This window comes from Hemicordylus capensis, chromosome 1 (genome assembly GCF_027244095.1).
Source record: "Hemicordylus capensis ecotype Gifberg chromosome 1, rHemCap1.1.pri, whole genome shotgun sequence".
Lineage (NCBI taxonomy): Eukaryota > Metazoa > Chordata > Lepidosauria > Squamata > Cordylidae > Hemicordylus > Hemicordylus capensis.
In genome coordinates this window covers 333,469,467-333,493,050 of record NC_069657.1, presented here as the reverse complement: position 1 = coordinate 333,493,050, position 23,584 = coordinate 333,469,467, and the positions used below count along the sequence as shown (strand labels likewise).

Below are 23,584 nucleotides of genomic sequence, written 5' to 3'. Positions count from 1 at the left end.
ATCAGCAAGAGCGGGTCTGCCTCAGAGCTCCTGGCCCTAGCTGACACAGCCACTGAGTCCTTCGCTCCACAGCAGCAAACATGGCACAGGGGCATTCCTCCAAGTCCTACCCAGCTGCCTGAGAGAGAGATGCCAACAACTTCACCATTCCCAGCACCTGTTCAGCAGCAGCAAGCAGAAGATGAACCTCCAGACTCAGTGAGACCTGAGCCTTCCTGGCAGGCCCCTGGAGATCCCTTGGGCCACTCTCCTTCGTGCCCTGTCTATCCCTATAGAGCAGTCTGTGCCTCACAATTGGCAGTTCTGGCTCCAGGGAATAGTGCTACAGGCCAAAAATTGGAGAGGGCCAGGCAATCTGGCACAAGTGGCCTGGGGCATGGCTCTGCTACTGCAGACACACCAGCTGGTTGCCCAGCTAGAAAGCAGAAACAGTTCACTAGGTACAAACATTCTGAGCCTTCCAATCCAACCCAGCCTTCTCCCCACACCTCTGAATTATCGGGACAAATCTCCCAATCTGCTTGCCCCATCCTCTCCTTTTGGTATGTCTGGGTCTCCCTTGTCCATACGGACAAGACAGACAATTTCCACTTCCCCACCCAGACTCTAGCATATGGCAGCTCTGCTTCGGCCTTCCTGTAGATGTTGGCCTACAATTCCCATAATCCCTGGCTATTGGCCACTGTGGCTGGGGATTAGGGGGGTTGTAGTCCAAAAACGGCTGGGCGGGGGCTAAATTGAGTAGGCTTATTCTAGCACTTCAGATGAAGGAAATGGCCAGATGACCAGGATGCCAATTCATCATATCCTTCTCAGAGATTATTTCTTTCAGAAGACTTTAACTCTCTTTTATCCAAAGTTATTGTCACTCTCGGCCTTCAGTCCACAGTGCCTCAGAGTACTGCCTAAAACCAAGCAAGTACAGACAAAATTACCGTTTCTAGAAGGATTCTTGCAGACTCTAAAGCAGGAATGGCAGAGATTATGGAATTATTGAAGGTTCCCTTCACCGATGCTTCAGTGGTGGTTCTCCTCAGTGGAGCTATTGTGCCTTGGGATGGCAATACCACCCTGAAGGAACCCACTGGCCTAAAGGCAGAGGCATCTGTGTGCCAAGCCCATGAGACCACAGCTCTAGTCATTAGAGCAAACACTGTAGCCTCCCTTATTTCTTCAGCATCCATTCTCTGGATAGATGAATTATTTAACAACCCTTCATCTGACCCCTCCAAGCTTATCGTTCCCTGATAAAGATTCAAAGGGCTGTGGCCTTCTCAACCAATGCAATGCTGGATAGTGTTAGGTTTTCAGCCAGGGCAATTGGGGGCTAATGTGATAGCCAGATGTAGTATCTGATTTAAACCCTGGCAGGTAGACACTACCTCCAAAGCACCCCCCGACACTTGCTACAATACCATTTCACGACTCTAAGATGTTCAAGGATGAAGCCCTTAAAGATATTCTAGTGGAGACTAAGGACAAGCAGAAGGTCCTTCCCACTGCTCCAAAGAGGAGAACAGAAGGCAGCAGGGGAGATTTGCCCAAACCTTTAAAAGATAACGCCCTTCCTTTCACACCAGGGAGACCTTTTGGGCACAATTCCCTTTCTGAAACAGATCACACTCTTCCTCCAGGTAACAGGGACAGGACCAATTCCATATGTCTTTCAGTTCCCAAGCCAAGCCTGCTAGGCAGCAATCCTGACTCCTGGCCTCCCCTGTGAGGGGCATGTATTATGGGCTACTTTCACGCCTGGGAGCAGTCAGCATCCAACAAGTGGGTACTTCAAACCATACAACAGGGCTGCAAAATAGAGCTATTTCATTGACCAAACTACAGATTTCACCCATCACCAAAGTCTCATTCTCCACTAAAACACCAGGATCTGTTCCAAATGATCCAGCACCTTCTCAACAGAGGGACCATAGAACCGGTTCTAGCTCATCGACGTAGAACAGGGCTCTATTCTATACTCTTCACTGTTCCAAAAAAATACAGATCCCTAAGAGTGGTAATTAATCTCAAATATTTCAGCACATTTGTATTTTTTAAAAAAAGTTTCTAATGGATGGAGACACTTCACTCCATCTCAGCAGCTCTTCAGCACCTGGACGTACTCACTTTCATAGACCTCAGGGAAGCATACTTTCACATTCCAATTCATCCAGACAGCAGACCTTTACTCCACTTCTGTTATTAGAGACAACACTTTCAATACATAGCTCTACCATTAAGTCTATCATCTGTATTGAGGCTGTTGAAGCTCTTAGCAAACCTGGTGGCTCACATGTGCCTCAGAGGAATCTGAATTTGTGTGTACTTAGACAACATCCTGCTCTGCTCTCCATCAGTCAAACAAGTACAATCAGGCCTCCCTTGCCTGGCTTCAGCAAACTTTCTTATCAATCAGAAGAAAAGCCACCTTCACCCAGCTCATCAGATTCAACACCTGGGGGTGAGGATAGACACTATATAGGATTGCCTTTTCCTTCTGCAAGACCAGATACAGTCCTTGTAATCCCTTGTGCTTTCCCTTCCTGAACTGTCAGCAGCAGACCTCCAGTCCTTAGCACACCACCTAAGCCTGATTGTGGCTTCCATGAATTTGGTACCATGGGCCCACTTGTACCTACGGTCTCTACCTAGGGCTCCAGTCCCCCATAAAGTGGCCATTGTGGCCAAAAAAAAATGTAGAGGTCCAATTCCCTTTCCACCCCACCACGAGGGAATCGCTTGGTAGACATGCCAAGACCACCTGACCTGGGGTAAGTCCTTCCTGGAGCCCCACGGAGTTCTAATTACAACAGGTGTGAGACTTCAGGCATGGGGGGGCACATTGCCTCTCAAGCTGGCAGTGAACACCCAGGGCAGATGGACAGGTGAGAAACAGAGCCACAGCTTCAACTGGCTGGAGCTTCATGCCATTCACCTTGCTCTCCAGAAATTTAAGCACCCCATTCTGGGGTTCCTAGTCAGGATCAACAGTGTATCAGCCAAAACCCTCATCAGTCAGCAAGGAGGGACAAGATCCAGGTCCCTGCATCTGGAAGCATCACAGTTCCTTCATTGGGAGAAATATACCTGGCATCAATAATCACATCAGTGAGATTCTCAACACAAAGGCAGGTTGGCTGAGTTGGTAAGACCTTCACCCTGCACAATGGAGCTTAAACGTTCAAATGTTTGCTGGGTCACTCAGGACACTGAGCATAGATCTCTTAGCATCCCCAGCAAATAAATAACCCAGATTTTTCTCCCATTTTTCAGGAGAGACAGTGGAGGCAGTGGAGGCACTGTTAACAGCTTGGCCCAGGGACCTTCTATACACCTATCTGCCTGTTCCTGTCCTGACCAGATTCTGGTCTAAATTATGTCTAGAGAAGCAGACACCATTTTCATATCATCCTACGTTTTCCATGATTTCCAGACATACTTCAGCTAGCCATGTTGCCCCCACCCCACTCCGGATCATAGGAAGCTGCCTTATTCCAAGTCAGACCATTGGTCCATATAGCTCACTGTTGTCTACCCAGACTGGCTGTAGCTTCTCCAAGGTTACAGGCAAGAGTCTCTCCCAGCCCTGTCTGGAGATGCCAGGCAGGGAAATTGGAACCTTCTGCATGCAAGCATGTGGATGCTCTTCCGAGAGTGGCCCCATCCCCTAAGGGGAATATCTTACAGTGCTCACATGTAGTCTCCCATTCAGTTGCAAACCAGGGTGGACCAGTGCTTAGCAAAGGAAACAGTTGATGCTCACTACCACAATATCAGCTCTCCTCTCTCTTCCTGCCAGTCCAAGAAGACTAGCTCATGCAGCGACCAGTAAATCACCACAATTCTGCCTGGTTGCGGCTTGCCACATGGCATTGGAATTCAACCTTGTCCCTCCTTGTCTTAAGGAGGCAATCATTAGACCGTTTCTGAAGAGGCCTGCCTTGAATCCCTCTGAGTTAAGCAACTACAAGCCTGTCCCCAACCTTCCATGGCTGGGCAAGGTGATTAAGAAGGTGGTGGGCTCCCAGCTCCAGGTAGTCTTGGAGGAAACTGATTATCTAGATCCGTTTCAAACTGGCTTTCGGGCAGGCTATGGGGTGGAGACTGCCTTGGTCGGCCTGATGGATGATTTCCAATTGGGAATTGACAAAGGGAATGTGATTCTGTTAGTCCTTTTGGATCTCTCAGCAGCTTTCGATACTATTGACCCTTCTGGATAATCTGAGGAGATTGGAGGTGGGAGGTACTGCTTTGCAGTGGTTCTACTCCTACCTCACGGGCAGATTCCAGGTGGTGTCTCTTGAGACTGTTGTTCTTCAAAATCTGAACTTTCATATGGTATCTCTCAGGGCGCTCCATATTGTTTCTGATGTTTAACATCTACATGAAACCGCTGGGAGAGATCATCAGAAGATTTGGTGCAGGGTGTTATCAATATGCTGATGACACCCAAATCTATTTCTCCATGTCAACATCATCAGGAGAAGACATAACCTCCCTAAATGCCTGCCTGGAGGCAGTAAATGGGCTGGATGAGGGATAACAAACTGAGGCTGAATCCTGTATTCTACCAAAGAAAACCGTATGGCTCTGTGGTCACTAGGAGTCAACACCGACTCGACGGCACAACTTTACTTTACTTATTGTGCAGGATCAAAACTCACTAGACGATTTTGATCTGCCCATTCAAGATGGGGTCACACTCCCCCAGAAAGAACAGGTACGCAGTCTGGAAGTGCTTCTGGATCCAAATTTCTCCTCTTGTCCCACATTGAGGCGGTGGCCAGAGGTGCTTTTTATCAGCTTTGGCTGATACACCAGCTACGTCCGTTTCTTGAGATGAATGGCCTTAAAAGAGTGGTACATATGCTGGTAACCTCTAGGCTGGATTACTGCAATGCACTCTATGTGGGGCTGCCTCTGTATGTAATCTGGAAACTTCAGTTGGTTCAGAATGCAGCAGCCAGGTTGGTCTCAGGGTCATCTAGGAGAGACCATATTACTCCTGTGTTGAAAGAACTACACTGGCTGCCGATACCTTTCCGGGCAAAATACAGCGTGCTGATTATAACCTATAAAGCCCTAAACAGCTTAGGCCCTGGGTATTTAAAAGACTGTCTTTTTCTCCATGGGCCCAACCGTCTGTTAAGATCATCTGGAGAGGTTAATCTGCGGTTGCCACCAACTTGTCTGACAGCTACTCGGGAACAGGCCTTCTCAGTTGCTGCCCCTGGACTTTGGAATGCACTCCCTGTTGAAATAAGAGCCTCCCTATCTCTGGCAACTTTAAAAAAGGCACTGAAGACACATTTATTCACCCAGGCTTCTAATTAGATTTATAGTTTTAATATTTGTAATGTGGGGTTTTAAATTATTTTAATGTTAATGATTTTAATGCTTAATGATTTTAATTGATTTACTGTTTGGATGATTTTAATTGTGAACTGCCCAGAGATGCAAGTTTTGGGTGGTATAGAAGTATGTTAAATAAATAAACCTAATGACAAAAAAGGGTTATTCACCTAAGGCAGGCCTGCTCATCTTAGCCCCCCCCCCCACTGTTTTTGGACTACAACTCCCATAATCCATAGTGCCTTTTAGCCAGGGATTATGGGAGTTGTGGGCCAACATCTGCAGAAAGGAAGTTAAACAGCCCTGACCTAGGGTCAACAACACTCTTAGCATCAAGGAAGCCCTCTACTTAACCACATTTACCATGGCAGTCTTTCCTAAAGTGGATGACATGCAGTTTAGTTCACCTGCACCTGTGTGGGCTCAAAGAGCTCCTAACTTTCCTTCAAGATGGCTTGGACAAAGGCCTGAAACCAAACTCACTCAAGAAGCAATGGGCCTGTTTCTTCCACCAAAACATTGTTATCTTGTTACACCATCCACATTTGAAGCATTTTCTCTGGAGCATCTTGCCTGGCTCTGCCTTCTGTGCATCAATTCCCATCTGGGAAGCTACACACAGTTCTCAAGATTCTATGCATGCCTCCCTTTGAGTCCATGTGTTCGGCTCTGTTAACAGATTATTTTGCTTAAGTTGGCATTCCTCATTGCCATTACATCTGTGAGGAGAGTCTTGGAGCTGCATACCGTCTCTATCAAAGACTTGTGCATTTTTTTCTCCTGAGGTGGTTCACGTGACACCAGATAAGATGTTCATTCCTAAGATCAACTCAGCATTCTACAGATCACAAGATGTCTACTTACCCTCATTTTGTCTTCGCCCAACTCATCCCAAGGAAAAGCAGTGGCACAAAGTTGACATCAAACTGACACATCAGATTCACATCACTTGAACAGCCCCATTCCGCAAATTAGACTAGTTTTTTCATTTCATTCCTACCAGCCACAATGGGACAGTCAGTATTAGGGATGTGCAGAATGTTTCAAGCTCAAAACATACCAACTCAAAACGGAATCACCCCATTCTGATTCGGAAGATTTTGCGTGTCCTAAGTGCGATTTTGGAGGCCTGTTTTTCCCTTCTTGGCTGGTTTTGGCATTGGCTTCTCTAGCTTGCAATCTCCTTGGTTTTTGGTTGGCTTGTTATCATACAAATCAACTTCACTTGGCTCGACCGGTTGTTCCAATGGAACATTCTAGGGATTTGCGCTTCTTTCTGAGCTTGAAAAGGAATGCAAATCCCATTCCGTGCACTAGACACTAGTCAGTATCTGTATCGATGGTTGATGGATTAAAGCATGCATTTTTCTGGCACAGGAGCTGCAACATTTCCCTCTGCCTTCCCAAATTACATTGTGTTTGACAAGGGCATCAGCAACTTCAGCAGCATTCTCTATCAATTTTCTAGAGGAAAATCAAAAGGTTGCTGCCTAGAAAACACCCTTTACATTTACCTGTCATTAGAAGCTGGATTTGTATGCATCAGCCACTGCCACCTTCGAGTGAAGGGCCCTCATGCAGGTACTGCCTCCCCAGTAGACCTAGCCTTCCTCCCCAGGGGTTTGAGCTGTAGTAGTTCCCACAATGGGTGCCCTCCTGCTCCAGCAGAGAATATAACATTGGTACTCACCATGAACATTTCTTCTTCTTGCTGGTGTAATGGAGGGCACATAGGGTGGCTTTCACTGTTGCTGCACCGTTGGGCTCTCCCTCTCCCCACCCCCTCCCCCTCATTCATGCATATATATATAAGATTCTTTAATGCTTCATCTCTCTTACTACCATGGCTTGTCAACAGAACTGAGTGGGAGACCTCCTCCACAGGCTCTTAAAGGCTCTCATCATCAACATAGCCCTGCCTCTGGAGCATGTGGGAGGAGAGAACCCACAATGGGTACCCTTGGTTATGTCAGCAAAAAGAAACCTGTCTAAGCTGCTTTTAAAGCTATCCAAGTTAGTGTCTGTGACACATTCTGTATCCACTGCCACCATTTATCTTCAGTAGTCCTCTCCTATAATATCTACTGCCCTTGATTGGGGCGGGGGGGGGGGTTACTCCAATAGAGAAAGTCCAAATATTTTTAAAGTAAAGAGGATTTATGTCTCACAAAGAAAAACAAAAGATGGTCCTTTCCAAGAAATACACAGTTCAAAGCACAACCAGTTACTATCCTTCAGTCTGTGTCCCTTTATACCAGCTTCGTCCTTGACAGTTAACTTTGAACTGATACTATAGCACTCATTCCACATCTGTAGAAAACCTCCTGTCAATCTAATTACCTGACAACAGTTGCCATGCTAAACTCACTAATCCCCACACAAAGCAACATATAGAAATCGAAACCATATTTCACTAAACCTGTGTGGAAAAAGTACTTCCTTTTGTTGGTCCTAAATTTCCTGGCAATTAGTGTCATGGGGTGACCCCTGGTTCTAGTGTTGTGAGGTTTTTTAAAAAAATGTTTTCTCTGACTACTCTCTCCGCACCATGCTCCTGTCTCCATTCATTCTTGTCCCCTGAAGCCTAGGCATCTTCCTACTAGACACACTGCTAGAGGTCTTAGAGTCAGTGGGTATAGCTTTGTTCACTGCTGCTACTGTCAGAAAGCATTCTCAGTGCCAACCCTGGGGGCCCCACATAAGAGTAATACCTTTGTGCAGCTCTGTTTGAATGGAGATCTTTATGTATGTGAATGGAAAGGTCTTGAACAATTGAGAGCTGTGTAAAGTTCTTCACTGAGCAAGAGTTCATTAGAGCAATCAGATAGTTACCCAGTATAACTCCAGATCCTAGGTTATATTAACAGAAGTATAGCATCCAGATCACGAGAAGATTAAAGGTGATATAATTGCCATCTTCAGATATCTGAAGGGTTGTCACATAGTAGTGAACTTATTCTCTGTTTCTCCGGAGGGGAAGACTCAAACCAATGGATTGAAATTACAAGGAAGTAGATCTAAGTTAGACATTATATTAGGAAGAATTTCCTGACTGTAAGAGCAGTGGAAAAGCCTGCCATCTCTTCTTCTCTAGAGATTTTGAAGCAGAGGATGAATGGCCAGTCTCCTGCACTGAGCAGGGGTTTGGACTAGAAGACTTCCAAGGTCCCTTCCTACTCCGTTCTATTCCATCTCACAGTATTTCTCCCACATTCTGAATCTGAGTCAGGACAAAGAATTGGGAAATACAAATTACAAATCCCGTTATCAATAGCCTTGCCTAAGAATATTAAATGTAATAATATTTCCAGCACAGTGTTGAATTTTACAAGTAGTACTTAGGTTTGATTAGTAATCCTTAACTTTTCTCTCCTTTGATAGTATCGTGTGGAGTCAATGATGTTACGTATTGCTAAACCAATGAATTACATTGCTGTAACACCCAGCGTCCAGCAGCGAGCTCAAATGAGAGCCCCGCAGTGTATTCCTTTAATAATGGAGCCAGAGTCCCGTTTCTACAGTAATGCTGTCCTTGTACTAGATTTCCAGTCTTTATATCCATCTATAGTGATAGCATACAACTACTGTTTTTCCACGTGCTTGGGACATATTGAGAACTTGGGGAAGTAAGTATGATTTTAAAAAAATACTGATACAGTTAGATTAGCATTTCCCCCCACTACCAAAGTACTTCAGAAGTTTAATGGAATAAATTTAGCCCATTGTGTGCCCGTAGATTATTATTAGAATTTCAAATAACTTGGGTGTCAGCTTTTTGGGTGTCACGCACACACATAGACGCCCCCTTCCTGGGTGCATTTTGAAATTGCATTTCAAATTGCATTTCAAAATGACATGACATGCACACAAGTTTTGGAAATGCATCAAAATGCATTTGCATCTGGCTGTGTGATGAATGAACGTATGTACATACACAGAAAGGGATTGAGGAAGTAAATAAGGGGAGATCTGAGCAAAAGATATGAGTATTAAAGATTTATTGAGGAAGATAACAGAAGAAGGTGCCTCTTTGCTCAGTTAGCAGGAAGCTGTTTGGTTTCACAATAAATTATACAAATGGCATCACAAATTCAGCATTCTATTGGTTGCAGTCTCATGCAACTCCCCAAAAACCACTCCTGAGTGCCTGGAACCCCTTAGGAATTGGGAGCGGAGAGCTGCAGGGGAGGAGGGAATCTCCTCCCCACCTTCCATAAACTGAATGCAAGCTTTAGATACAACTCTTAAGATTCCAAATTGGAATCTCAGGGCCTTTGCACATGCTCCTGAAAGTGGATCCTGATGTAGTTATATGGAAGGGAATAAGAAATTAGAGTGGCTAATGAAAAGAGGTTATTTTCTCTGCTCCCCTCGCCACCCACTTTCAAGCTTCTTTGCTAGGTAATCTTGCCTGGCACAGTTGCTACTGTCCTTTAGACATCAAGCTAAGACCATCCTATTTTCCAAGGCTTTTAATTAAGCAGCATGCTTTTTATTATATGCTGCTGTTTATTCTGGTTTTAATCTCTATATTCCTTTTTTTGTTTTAAATTTGATTATGCTGTCTCCGCCCACTTTTTTTAATGGAAAGGCAGGCTAAAAATCCCTTAAATACATATATCAATTAAAAATTGACAAGAGGCAGACAAGACTCAAGATGAAAAGACGTGAGATTAGGCAAGACAGCACAAGAGAAACAAGATAGATGTTGCATTTTTATACATATTACTGTCTTGCGTATGTAAGCTCTGATATTACAAAAATTGTAGCAAACTTTTTTTATATTGCCATTAGGTTAAGGTCTCAATTATGTGCTTAACTGTGGGAGCTGTTTATGCTTTTTAAACTAATTTTTTAATGAATGACTGTATTTTGTTTTATTGTGTTTTAGTATTGTTGTATTGGATATATATGAGAGCCAGCGTGGTGTAGTGGTTAGAGTGCTGGACTAGGACCGGGGAGACCCGAGTGCAACTCCCCATTTAGCCATGATACTAGCTGGGTGACTCTGGGCCAGTCACTCTCTCTCAGCCTAACCTACTTCACACGGTTGTTGTGAAAGAGAAACTCAAGTATGTAGTACACCGCTCTGGGCTCCTTGAAAGAAGAGCGGGATAGAAATGTAATAATAATAATATGTTTGTTATTTCTATTTCTGCTGGCCAATGGCTGTAATAAAATTGATGATGATGATGTTGCAGAGAGAGGAGTGACTGGGGCATGAATCTGAGAAATATAGGATTGCTGCCTAAAAGTAAAAAAAATATTGCCTTATTTCCTTGAGCAATGTGTCATGTGGACATAAGTCCTATCTGCTCATTTGCCTTTCTGTTATTTTCTAGATATGATGAATTTAAATTTGGCTGCTCCTCTCTGAGAGTATGTCCTGATTTGCTATATCAGCTTCGGCATGATATCACAGTATCTCCCAGTGGAGTTGCCTTTGTCAAGGTAATACTTTATTCAAAATGGAAATGTTTCATTGACAAAAATAATGTGATTTTGCTTTTTGTTGCTTAAATACATTTTATATTTGTTGTCTGCTTTTCCTTTCCAGCAAAAAAAAAAAGCTTGACATGCAGACTAATGAAGCATCAGCACTTCGTGAGAAGCACTGATGCTGCACAGGCACTGCTGTTGAGTTAGAGTAACACAGTAAAAAGGGATGAGGCCGTAACTCAGTGGTAGCATATCTGCTTTTCATGCAGAACGTCCCAGGTTTAATCCCTGGCATCTCCAGACAGAGCTAGGAAAAACGCCTTCTTGAAACCATGGAGAGCTCTTTTTGTAGAGCATGGATACTTTGTTAGTCTACATGGGAACAAATAGAAACAAATCAAACTTAAGTTTCAGCCCCAAAACAAGTCTTGTATTACTCCTTCAGGAAGGCATTCAGTAGACTGCAACCACCTCCACAGAGAAATTTTTCACACCCTGCTTTTAGTTTGCATTAGGGGTGTGCATGGAACTGCCTGGTCCGGTTCGGGTCCAAACTGGACCTGAACTGGACCGGACCAGTTCGGTCCAGCACCCCTTGGTCTGGTGGGGGTTCACGAGGTTCTGTTGAGGGGGTTGGGGTTTTTAAATTTAAAAAATTTTAAACTTACTCCCTCCAGGGGAGTTGTCTGAGGCAGTGTGTGTGTGGGGGGGTGTGTCAGTGGAGGTTCCCTCTCCCCCTGCCGGCTTCCCTTTTGCCATAAATCGGCTGTTTGGCTGCTCTTTGGCCGCTCTTCGGCCTTTCACCCTGGCGTGGTGGCCATTTTGGAGGCCGCCGTGCCTGCGCAATAGAAACCTAGCTGACCCCCTGGTTTATCTATATGCTTCCATTTGGAATAGGGGAAATGGCATCAATTAGTAGACTGACTGTAAATAGAGGGAACAAGGTTGATAGAAAATCAGAGAAAAGACCAAAGACTGGGGGAGAAAGACCAAAGACTGGGGGCAGAGAGGAATTTGGGTAAGTGTCTGTCTTCTGAGGTGACACATACAAATCAGCAAAAGAAAGGAGAAGCAGGATACGTTTCAGAACATCAAACTTACAATGCATAGGATTGACGTTTGCAACAAGTTGGCTCTTGATTTAAAATGAACTAAATATTTAGCATGTTCAGAGGAAATCATATGAACTTTGAAGTGATCTAGGATCATTCCCAACATGCTTAATGCACCTACACAGTAGCCTCTGCAGAAGGATTTCACAGCTCCCCCAAATGCTCTGTAGCTCTGCCCTTTGCATGCGAGGTGCGCTCAGTGTTTTTGATGGCAGAGTGCCATTTGCTCAGTTCCTTCTCGACTGCCAGTGCATTCGCCTCGCTGAAGGTTTGTTCCTCATTCGAGCTCAGTTCTTAAAAAGAGAAAAAAGTTTGTTTTGATCATTTTTGCTTTTGACTCTGACTGTTTTAAGGATTCTTCATTGGTTAGTGTTTTGTCCTAATGGGCTATTGGAAAACCTCCTATTGTGTTTAGGAGAGGACTACAACGTTTGTACTTGTAAAATTTCTTTTGTTCTGCAAGCAAGTAAAATTACTTTCAAGAAAGTAGGAAGTTGCAACTGAGGGCTGCCATGTACAAAAGTGCTTTGCACCCCGCTACTCCTATGCTGCATTCCATTTTACCGGTGACCCCATAGGTATCATCTGACAGTCAACATGCCCAGTCAACGTTGGGGCCTAAGCTGTTGCCAGAGAGAGCCTCCCATTCCAAACATGCTGAATTGGCTTGCTCTAAGGAGGTCTTTAAGAAGCCACATGGCCCTTCTAAGTGTGGTCATCATATACACTAGAAAAAGTAGAAACAGCAAAAAGATTACTTGGGTGTCCAAGCATTGTAAGACCTCCTCGTCAACATTGACTACCTTGATGCCGGAGACTGCACATTGGTCGAAATTGATGACTGTTGAGAGCAAAACTCATCCATCAGCTATTCCGCTGTTGTCTTGATCTCCGACAACGAGCCCAACTCTGGAAGCTATAACTCTTCAAGCTCAACATCACACTCCCTCTCCTTCCGTGGCCCAGCACATCACACTGGCCACATCAAAATCTTTAACATCTTCCTTGCCAGAGTTACTTATAATTTCTGAAGAACCTCCCTTGACTCTGGCATCAACTTTGGTACAGTTGCGGGCACTGTTTTTGACCCCGGTGTCAATACCAGCATTGCCTTCAGTACCGGTGCAATTGCCTTCTTCAACTTGGATGTCGACACTGATGTTAACCCAGCCTTCGACTTCAGATCGCCCGTCACCAGTACCTTTTGAAATTTTCAACCATCCAGTGTGGAGAAGAATCTTGCTGAGGCAAACACAAAGGCGGGCAGAAAGGAACTGAGGGAGTCAGCACTCTAACCATCAAATAAATAGTAATGCTAGGCATGCGATGCACTTAGAGATGTGCAGACGTAGAACCCAGGATTATGAATGCCATACGGATCACAGTAACAGGTCAAGGATGGTTCCCACGGCTCTTGCATCTACATCTTGATGCAGAGGCCTTCTATGGCAATCAATATTGGGATTGATTTAGCTACAACACTATCCATGTCAAAGGAGCTACTCTTTCTACAGGACATTGAATCCCTTCTGGTCTCTTTCTGTGCAACCCCATCTGGGCCAACTTTCAAAGGTTTCTTGCTGCATGGCTTGGATATCGAAGACAACATGGATTCTGGCCTCAACTATTCCCAAGACTCTCATTTCTCCAACAAGAGCTACTCCAACATCCTTTCCTCCCGACATACCTCGTAGGGAGCAATACCACTTTCCAGACCCAGCTTACTCCTCACTAAATAGATGCATGGATTACTGGAGCTCCATTGGAGCCATAGACCATGGTTATATTGGTACTATGGGGAGGTGCAGGACTCCCTACTATATGCCCTCCACGGACTTACCTTACAACTATGATGAGTTTTGCTTATGGAAACTACGGAAATTGAGATCCAACTCTGTTCCCCAAAATTATATTCTTGGGAAGGCACATGATACCTCTTTTAAGAGGTCTCTGGATCCACCTCCTCCCTCACAGTCTTCTACAGAGCAGCCCCCAGTTCCTAACTGGGATGCACATATTCACATTGCATTGCCAGATGTTCAGATCATTTATGCCCCAACTGGGCAGGATAAACCTCAAGCTCCTGCAACACAAATATGGATGATGACTATACCTAAGAACCTAAGAACAGCCCTGCTGGATCAGGCCTAAGGCCCATCTAGTCCAGCATCCTGTTTCTCACAGTGGCCCACCAGATGCTGCTGGAAGCCACAGGCAGGAGTTGAGGGCTTGCCCTCTCTCCTGCCATTACTCCCCTGCAACTGGTTCTCAGAGCCATCCTGCCTTTTGAGACTGGAGGTGGCCCACAGCCCTCCAACTAGTAGCCATTGATGGACCTCTCCTCCATGATGTCATCCAAACCCCTCTTAAAGCCATCCAGGTTGTTGGCTGTCACTGCGTCCTGTGGCAGAGAGTTCCACAAGTGGATCACGCGTTGTGTGAAAAAGTACTTCCATTTGTTGGTCCTAGACCTCCTGGCAATCAATTTTATAGAGTGACCCCTGGTTCTAGTGTTATATGAGAGGGAAAATAATTTCTCTCTCTCCAAATTCTCCAAACCATGCGTGATTTTATAGACCTCTATCAGGTCTCCCCGCAGTCACCTTTTAAAAAACATTAAATAGCCCCAGGTGGTATAGCCTTGCCTCATAAGAAAGGTGCTCTAGGCCCCTGATCATCTTGGTTGCCCTCTTCTGCACCTTTTCCAGTTCAACAATGTCCTTTTTAAGATGTGGTGACCAGAATTGTACGCAGTACTCCAAGTGTGGTCGCACCATAGTTTTGTATAAGGGCATTATAATATTAGCCATTTTATTTTCAATCCCCTTTCTAATGATCCCTAGCACTGAATTTGCCTTTTTCACAGCTGCCGCACATTAAGTCGACACTTTCAACAAGCTGTCCACCACGACACCAAGATCCCTCTCCTGGTCCGTCACCGACAGCTCGGATCCCATCAGCATATACTTGAAGTTGGGGTTTTTCGTCCCAATGTGCATCACTTTACACTTGCTAACACTGAACTGCATTTGCCATTTTGCCATGAACTGCATTTGCCACCTCATCTTCTGATTCTGAGGCAGACTCTGTCTTAATGGAAAATCCCTCTGATCCATCACCAGATGAGAAAGTCCCTAACCCGCCTCCTGACTCTACCAAGGAGTAGATTAAATCCTACTACGTGCAAGTAACTGAAATAGCCAGAGTTCTGGGATTGGAGCTAAAGTTCCAAATTCCCGAAGTCAAAGATCCATTATATGAGTTTATGTTGCCTTCCTCTGTGACTCAACAAGCAGCACTCCCCATGCTGTCAGTTCTCATCAATTCAACTAAGTCAGCTTGGGCACATTCCAGATTCCATGAAAGGACCAAACATTCTACCTTTCCCCCTGTTTCTGCTGCTTTTGTGTCCTGAGCAAGATGCTACATGACAAAATGACTTGCATCATTCCCACTCCATGGTGTCCAACACATCCATAGTTCCCTCTTCTCCTCCATCTATCCCGGGGCAACCATCTTCACCTCCCTCAATGCTATGATCTTCTGTCCCAGGCAGGGTGGTCTCGTTTTCCACTACGGTCTGGCGGTCTGGTAGATTTTGGTCCTGAAGATGCAGCAACATACTGAATGCCAACTAGTATGTCCATGAATAGAAGTTCTATTCACACAAGGGGAAATGGGTGATTTTTTGCTAATTCCTCTTCACAGAATCTCAAGGTGCTGTGAAGCATTTATTGGAGCCCAACACATTTCACCACTAGAGGCTTTCAAGTACACATCCTTAAGCTTAGTTACAGTATGGTATTAGGACTGGGTAGTCACTCGTCATGAAAAGGGACTTGGAGTATCCTCTTTCCTTCACTGGTGACAGTGCTGATTCTGGCAGTTTCTGCCATGCACATCTTCTTAGAGACTTTTGGCTCAGTGGCAGTTAGAATCCTACTAACTGCCTTCGATTGATGGAGTTGCCCTCCTCCCTTGCTGATGTAACAGATACTGCTAGACACAGCTGTCTTGATGGCAGTTGATAAACTATGCATGAGGTTGGTTGTCAGAATTAAAGTGTTAGTAAATTCAAAAAGTAGACCAAGTTTTTAGCCTATTTTCCAGGAGGCTTATGAGATCACCCAGCATTTTGTGCCCCCCTCCCCATCAACTTCACAAAGCCTGGACCAATATGAACTAAATTGAGTATAGTTGTAGGGACACCTCAGTGGTGTAGCTTGTGATGATGTCATCCACCCCAATTAAGATGGCAGATGTGTAAATGTTTGAGGCGCAAGTGGGCTAACTTGTGAACCACCTAACCAGTTTGAGCCAAACTTACTACAGCTGTAGGGACACATAGGGATGGCTCAATGGCGTAGTTTGTGATGATGTCATCCACCCCAATTCAAGATGGTGGACTCGTGAACATTTGAGATGCAAGTGGAAACTGATTTGGACCAAATTTGGTACAGTTATAGGGACACCTCAAACGCATAGTTTGTGATTATGTCATCCACCTCAATTCAAGATTGCAGATGCATGAATGTTTGAGGTGCAAGTGCGCTAACTTGTAAACTGCCTAACTGATGTGGACCAAATTTAGTCCAGTTGTAGGGATAGTGAAAGAAAAGTAGGCAGATTAGTTCTTACTAGAACAAATTGTTTTAAAAATACTCTGCAGCTTAAGATATGCAAGTGATTGGTTTTCAGAATTAAGAGTTTAGAATTTTAAAATGTGTCTTCTCTTAAACATTGATATTGTGCTGCTGATCCCATCTTCATTGCTGCCTTCAACCTGCAGAGGAAGAGGATTGGGGCTGGAAGACTAAGGGAATGCTTGAAGTGAAGGCTAAGTTTTAAGTGAGCACGATATATGAAACTGGATAACATGTTTACTGTTTGTAATATATGGAAACTGGGATGGGGGTGCCTCAACATGAATTCACAAGTACCAAAAAGCATGGACATTGTAGTATTTTATTATACTCAAGGGTTTTTAATTCTAGAATATCCTTGTTTTTGGAAGGAAAAATCATTGAGTTACTTGGAAGCAGAGGGAATTTAACTTCACTTTGGTTCTATAATGCTTAGTATCTGTGCTTTAAGGTATTAAAAGTACTTCATACATGCTCTCTCAATCTTTACATCAAGTCTGCAATATATTAATCTTGTTTGTCCTTCTGCAAACAATAGGCAGATGTGCACCTCAGAAGGCAAGTGTATGCTACAGCATGTCAAATAGGCACATTACATACAGATATCCATTGTAATGCATCACAAGTATGAAGCATGCAAATACACCACAAAATTCAAATTCATGAAAAGGCATAGCAGCACACCACATGGAAGTGTGTACCACAGAGCACCCTACATGACAAAGAACTGCTTCAGGTGATACCATGCCACATGCAGACACATGCCATGGCAGACAAGTGCACTGCAAGACATGCACATGGCAAATGCCAATGCCTGTCTTGGTATGCAAATGTACACCATGCCATATTCAAACTCTCATCACCACACTTCACATTTCTTAGAACCTCAGATGCAAACATGTGCCATAGTGTGCAGCAACATGTCTTGGATAAACATTGCAATAAGACACACACCACATGCAAACAGTGCAGTAGCACACAAATGAGCTAGTACATCAGGCACATGTCAACATAGATGGACCACAACAAGTAATGTGCAAAAACACTGCCATGCACACAGGTGGCACTGTTTAAAATAACTAATAATAATTCACAAACACGTGCTCTGTAGTGTGTGCAGAAACACATGGTATACAGATGCAGCAGCTCCTCTTCCCCATCTGCAAATACATACTGCTACAGGCTGCTCACTTCACCAATAGACTTTTTTGTTTTTGAAAAGCAGGTTCCACTAGGGCAGCTTAAATATACCAAGCTGTCATAAGTTGTAATATCATAACCTTAGTTAAATGAGTGATTTATAGTAGGAATTTTGAAATCTCATAACTTTAGGGGTGCCTAACCGATTTTTACCACCAAACTATCTTTGCAAAACCTTTGACTTTTTGACACAATTGGGACTGTCAGAAGGAGCAACTTAATGATCTGGATAATGATCCCACATCAGTAATAAACAATGGGATCACTACCAGATCATCTGTTACAGGTAAGCAACCTGCTGCTGTTGTTTTTTGGATGAAAAAATGGTTGCAAATAATGTGAGTGGTCCAGTTTAAAGCAAACTTTAAAAATAGCTTTAACACAGCCATTCTTCACAGAATGTTCTGAAATGTGGTCAAATTATACCCTTCACCACATCCATTACAAATTTGACATAGGCTGGACAAATAAGTCGATTATATGATAAATAGATTTTTGTGTGTGCTTTGTAATGATAGAATTCTGAAAATCCTTCTCAGGTTAACTGTACAGGAATTTCTGTCCCTATATAATGTCAACCTTTAACCATTATGTAACCAAAGCACTTTTTTGTTTAAAAAAAAAATTAATGAGTTTTTTTCCTTTCTGTTTTGTTGCAGCCTTCAGTAAGAAAGGGTGTGTTGCCAAGAATGTTGGAAGAAATTCTGAAGACTAGAATAATGGTGAAGCAGTCCATGAAAGCTTATAAGCATGACAGAGCTATCACTAGAATGCTTGAGGCACGTCAGCTTGGCCTTAAACTTATAGCAAATGTCACATTTGGTTATACTGCTGCTAATTTTTCTGGAAGGATGCCATGCATAGAGGTGAGCGACAAAAATAGAAAGCTAAGATGATTCACAAAAAAGAAAATAAAGTAGTCTTTACTATAATGCAATGAATTCTTAAGGTAAATTTAGGGGGGAAATTAAATTTCAGCTATCATTTTCTCTTTTTAAAATAATCTGGATTAAAATATTGAATGTGTGTACTTGAGTTTGGGGACCAGGGATAGATTGGGAGTTCTGTTGGTGTACCGATCGCCCCGCTGCCCAACGGAATCCCTTACTGAGCTCACAGACTTGGTTGCGGAACTCGTATTGGAGTCTCCCAGACTTTTGGTGCTGGGGGATTCAATGTTCATTTCAGGACCAATTTGTCCAGGGCGGCTCAGGAGTTCATAGTGGCCATGACAACTATGGGCCTATCCCAAGTGGTCTCTGGACCGATGCATAATGCAGGTCACACGCTTGATCTGGTCTTTTACTCTGATCAGGGCGGTGTTCCGTGCCTGGGAACACCTATGACCTTCCCATTGTCTTGGACGGACCACCATCTGGTTAAGGTCGGACTTACAGCCACTTCCCACCTCCGCAGGGGTGAGGGGCCTATTAGAATGATCTACCCGAAGAGGTTATTGGATCCGGTAGGATTCCAAGATGCCTTGGAGGGATTTAATGTTGGCTCTGCCAGTGATCCTGTTGATGGCCTGGCTGAGAATCGGAACAACTTGCTCACCAGGGCAGTAGACACGATTGCTCCTAAGCGTCCCCTCCAACCTGCTTAAAAACTGGCCCCTTGGTATACAGAAGATCTATGGGGGCTGAAGTGGCATGCTAGGTGGCTGGAACGCAAGTGGAGAAAGACTTGACTTGAATCCGACAGATTATGTCATAGAGCACATTTAAAGATCTATGCTCAGGCAATACGTGCGTCGAAGAAGCGGTTCTTTTCTGACTTTATTGCTTCTGCGAACATACGTCCAGCAGAGTTGTTCAGGGTTGTGAGGGGACTAGTATCTGCCCCCACTCCCCTGAACCAGAATTTGGAGTCATCAGTTAGCTGCTGTGATGTGTTTAAAGAATTTTTCGCGGATAAAATCTCTCGGATTCGGGCCGACTTAGACGGAGACGCCACAATTAATTTGATGTCTGAATTGGAGGTGTCTGACAACTCCTCTTATGTGGTTCGACTGGATCGGTTTCAGTTTGTGACTCCTGAGGATGTGGACAAGCTGCTTGGAGCGGTGAGGCCTACCACTTGTTCTCTTGACCCTTGTCCAACATGGCTTGTTCGATCTAGCAGGGAAGCTGTTGTAGGAGGCCTGGTGGAAATCATAAATGCTTCTCTGAGGGAAGGCAGGATGCCTCCTTGTCTCAAGGAGGCAATCATTAGACCTTTTCTAAAGAAGCCTACGTTAGACCCTCAGAGTTGAGCAATTATAGGCCTGTCTCCAACCTCCCATGGCTGGGCAAGGTACTTGAGAGGGTGGTGGCCTCTCAACTCCAGGCGGTCTTGGAGGAAACTGATTATTTAGACCCATTTCAAACTGGTTTCCGGGCGGGCTATGGGGTAGAGACTGCCTTGGTTGGCCTGATGGATGATCTCCAATTGGGTATTGACACAGGAAGTGTGACTCTGTTGGTCCTTTTGGACCTCTCAGCGGTTTTCGATACTATCGACCATAGTATCCTTCTGGAACGTCTGAGGGTGTTGGGGGTGTGAGGCACTGTTTTACAGTGGTTTCGCTCCTACCTCTCGGACAGATTCCAGATGATGGGAGATTGTTGCTCTTCAAAATCTGAGCTTAAGTATGGTGTCCCTCAAGGCTCTGTACTCTCTCCAGTGCTTTTCAACATCTACATGACAGTGCTGGGAGAGATCATCAGGGGATTTGGAGCGGGATGTTATCAGTATGCTGATGACACCCAGATCTATTTCTCCATGTCAACTTATTCAGGAGATGACATATCTTCCCTGAATGCCTGCCTGGAAGCAGTAATGTGCTGGATGAGGGAGAATTAATTGAAGCTGAATCCAGATAAGACGGAGGTACTTATTGTGCTGGGTCAGAACTCCAGAGACCATTTTGACCTACCTGTTCTAGATGGGGTCACACTTCCCCAAAAGGAACAGGTACGTTTCTCGAGATCAGTGACCTCAAAAGAGTGGTACATCTGTTGGTAACCTCCAGACTGGACTTCTGTAATGTGCTCTACATGGGGCTGCCTTTTTACGTAGTCCAGAAACTTCAGTTGGTTCAGAATGCAGCAGCCAGGTTGGTCTCCGGGTCATCTTGGAGAGACCACATTACACCCTTGCTGATGGAGCTACACTGGCTGCCAATTGGTTTCCGAGCAGAATACAAAATGCTAGTTATAACTTATAAAGCCCTAAACGGCTTAGGCCCTGGGTATCTAAGAGAATGCCTTCTTTGTTATGTTCCTCACCGCCCATTGAGGTAACTTGAGGAGGTCCGTCTCCAGTTACCGCCAGCTCGTCTTATGGCCACACGGAGATGGTTCTCGATTGCTGCCCCGAAATTGTGGAATACGCTCCCTGCTTAGATGCGATCCTCCCCATCTCTGACTATTTTTAAAAAACATCTGAAGACCCATCTCTTCACCCAAGCTTTTTCAGCTTTTTAAATTTTAGGTTTTAATTTTATACTGTTTTTAAATTGTTAAAATGTTTTAACCTTTTATATTTGTTTTAATTGTTTTTATGTCATTGTTAACCACCCAGAGATGAAAGTTTGAGCGGTATATAAGTTAAATAATAAATAAAAAATTAATCTGAACTTAATGCAAACAGAGTCTCTTAAAACAGAATTTAAGACCCACTTGTGAAACACTGGTTTCCTCTTTAAGAGAAAACTGTAGGGAAAATTTCTTCTCCCCTCCTCAAAATGATGATAGTTCATGTACGTTTTTATCATGACTGGATACTGGAGGCCCGGCAGGAATGGGAAGTGAGCCCAGGTGTCATTCACTAATCCCTCTCGTTGACTTTTTACTCTTATTTTTAGCCAATCTCTGCAACTAGCTTAGAAACAGTACTCTATTTATTATTTTTTATTATTCCTACCAATCAAAGAACATGAATATTTACCTTGCATCTCATGGAGAACACTGATCTATCCATTCACTTATTTCATGTGTGTTGTGGGAGCAGTAGAGAAGGACAAAGAAAAAAGGGGGCAGACGGAAATAGAGTACTGGAAAGAAGCACTTCTTAATGTTAAGAACCAGCATCTATGTACATAAAACAACCTTTATGCAGGTGAAGGGACCCCATTTGGGAATACTTAGAAGAAATCCCTTACTTGGTGTGTGTTTTAAATGGGGAAAGTGACAAATGGTAAATAGTGCAATAATGAGGTACAAGGCAATGGAATGGAGCACAGAAGAACTATTCAGACACTATACTGTATAGTATGCAAATACTCATGTACGTGCATTTGTGCGAATGTCTGTATGTGTGGTTCTTTTAAAAAGTAAACCTGGACACAGACCGCCTCAAATGCAGGATACAAATACTACTGTACATGTTTCGGACATTTTTGTTTTGTTTTAAACAAGAGCAGCAATGTTAAGGTTTCACAAAAGATAGCTAGATAGCCCTGAAATGGGCCTAAAACTGCCCGACCTGTCATTTGGGCGGCAAGAGGGCCCATGGAAGGAGCTTTTGCCACTTCTGCCACCATCCCAGATGATGGAGTGACTTAAGGCGGGGGAGGGGAGAGAAAGTGGGGCAGAGAGGCAGGGAGAACTAGTTGCAGGTGCTCTGCTCTGGCTCAGCTAGTTATACAGAACTCTTATACAGTTCTGATTGTGACCATTGTGATTGTGGTATATGTGATCAATCTGGCGGTGGCGGGGGGAGATTGTATAAATTCAGTGCTCTAGTAAAGCATTTTCTGTAATATCTTTGTATCTACAGATTGGTGATAGTATTGTGCACAAAGCCAGAGAGACCTTGGAACGAGCAATAAAACTGGTGAATGACACAAAAAAATGGGGAGCACGAGTTGTATATGGGGACACAGACAGGTAATTTATAAACTAATATCTCATTTTGGGAAGCTTGTCAACCCTAACAATTCAGTTTAGATGTTACATTCCCAGTCCAACAGACCATGGCTCATTGGATTGGGAATGAGTTCAAGCGCCTCCTAATATGCCCAACTTCTTTGTAGATCTTCTGGTTTGTTAAACTACAGTTTGCAGTGACATCCAGACAAGAAACAATGGTTTGCAATCCTGGTTTGTAGGGATGGTTTCCTGTTTGGATGTCACTGCAAACTGTGGTTTAACAAACCAGGAAGTCTTCTATGAAACCAGGAGGTGGGAGCACTTCAGTTCATCATTCATTTCCAATCCAACAAACAGTAGTCTGGACCAGGAATGTAACATCTGAATTAAGGCAATAAGCTGCTTTTACTTCCCATGCTGTAAATTAGTTGATGTGTGATACGTGGGAGCCTTTGAACTAGTATTAAAGTTTTAAAGCACACAATAGAAGGGTCATATTTCTTAATCTCAAGAAATTAACATGAAAGCTGCTTTCTTTCTTCATGAGCCAGTAAGAGGGCTTTGACATTAGCATGGCTGGCACTGGAGGCGCCTCTTCATTGTCAGCAATTACACCTGCAGAGTATCTGAGCATAGTTGAACTCAAAATATATTTATATGAAAACACTCAACTACTCCTGCAAAAGAGGCAAACATACACAGCAGTAGTTTTTATCTAAAGGACATATCGCAACATATCAGTTGCTTACTTAATAGATGTTCTGTTTTCAGTCTAAATAAGCAGAAATGTCACCATACTGCTTAATGCTTTCAAGACAAAGTTTTATATTGGATTCCTGATTGTCAAACTCTTATTTCAGCATGTTTGTACTTCTGAAAGGAGCTACCAAGGAGCAGTCATTTAAGATTGGCCAAGAAATTGCTGAAGCTGTAACAGCTACCAACCCCAAACCAGTAAAACTGAAGTTTGAAAAGGTAACAGAACACTTGC

At 43.9% G+C, this 23,584-nt stretch overlaps 1 protein-coding gene across 3 annotated transcripts in view; it reads left to right on the top strand.

Moving 5' to 3' along the window:
* The window catches only part of REV3L (REV3 like, DNA directed polymerase zeta catalytic subunit), a 188,642-nt gene that overhangs the window by 145,400 nt on the left and 19,658 nt on the right, over positions 1 to 23,584 (top strand). For 2 of the 3 annotated variants that reach the window (XM_053305716.1, XM_053305629.1), the window contains exons 23-27: positions 8,728 to 8,972; positions 10,689 to 10,797; positions 18,400 to 18,606; positions 22,502 to 22,611; positions 23,454 to 23,568. In XM_053305716.1, coding sequence (XP_053161691.1) covers positions 8,728 to 8,972; positions 10,689 to 10,797; positions 18,400 to 18,606; positions 22,502 to 22,611; positions 23,454 to 23,568 — 786 coding nt within the window. Of the gene's footprint in view, positions 1 to 8,727; positions 8,973 to 10,688; positions 10,798 to 16,686; positions 16,746 to 18,399; positions 18,607 to 22,501; positions 22,612 to 23,453; positions 23,569 to 23,584 lie in introns of those variants that run through there. The other variant, XM_053305804.1, reaches the window with a different exon arrangement.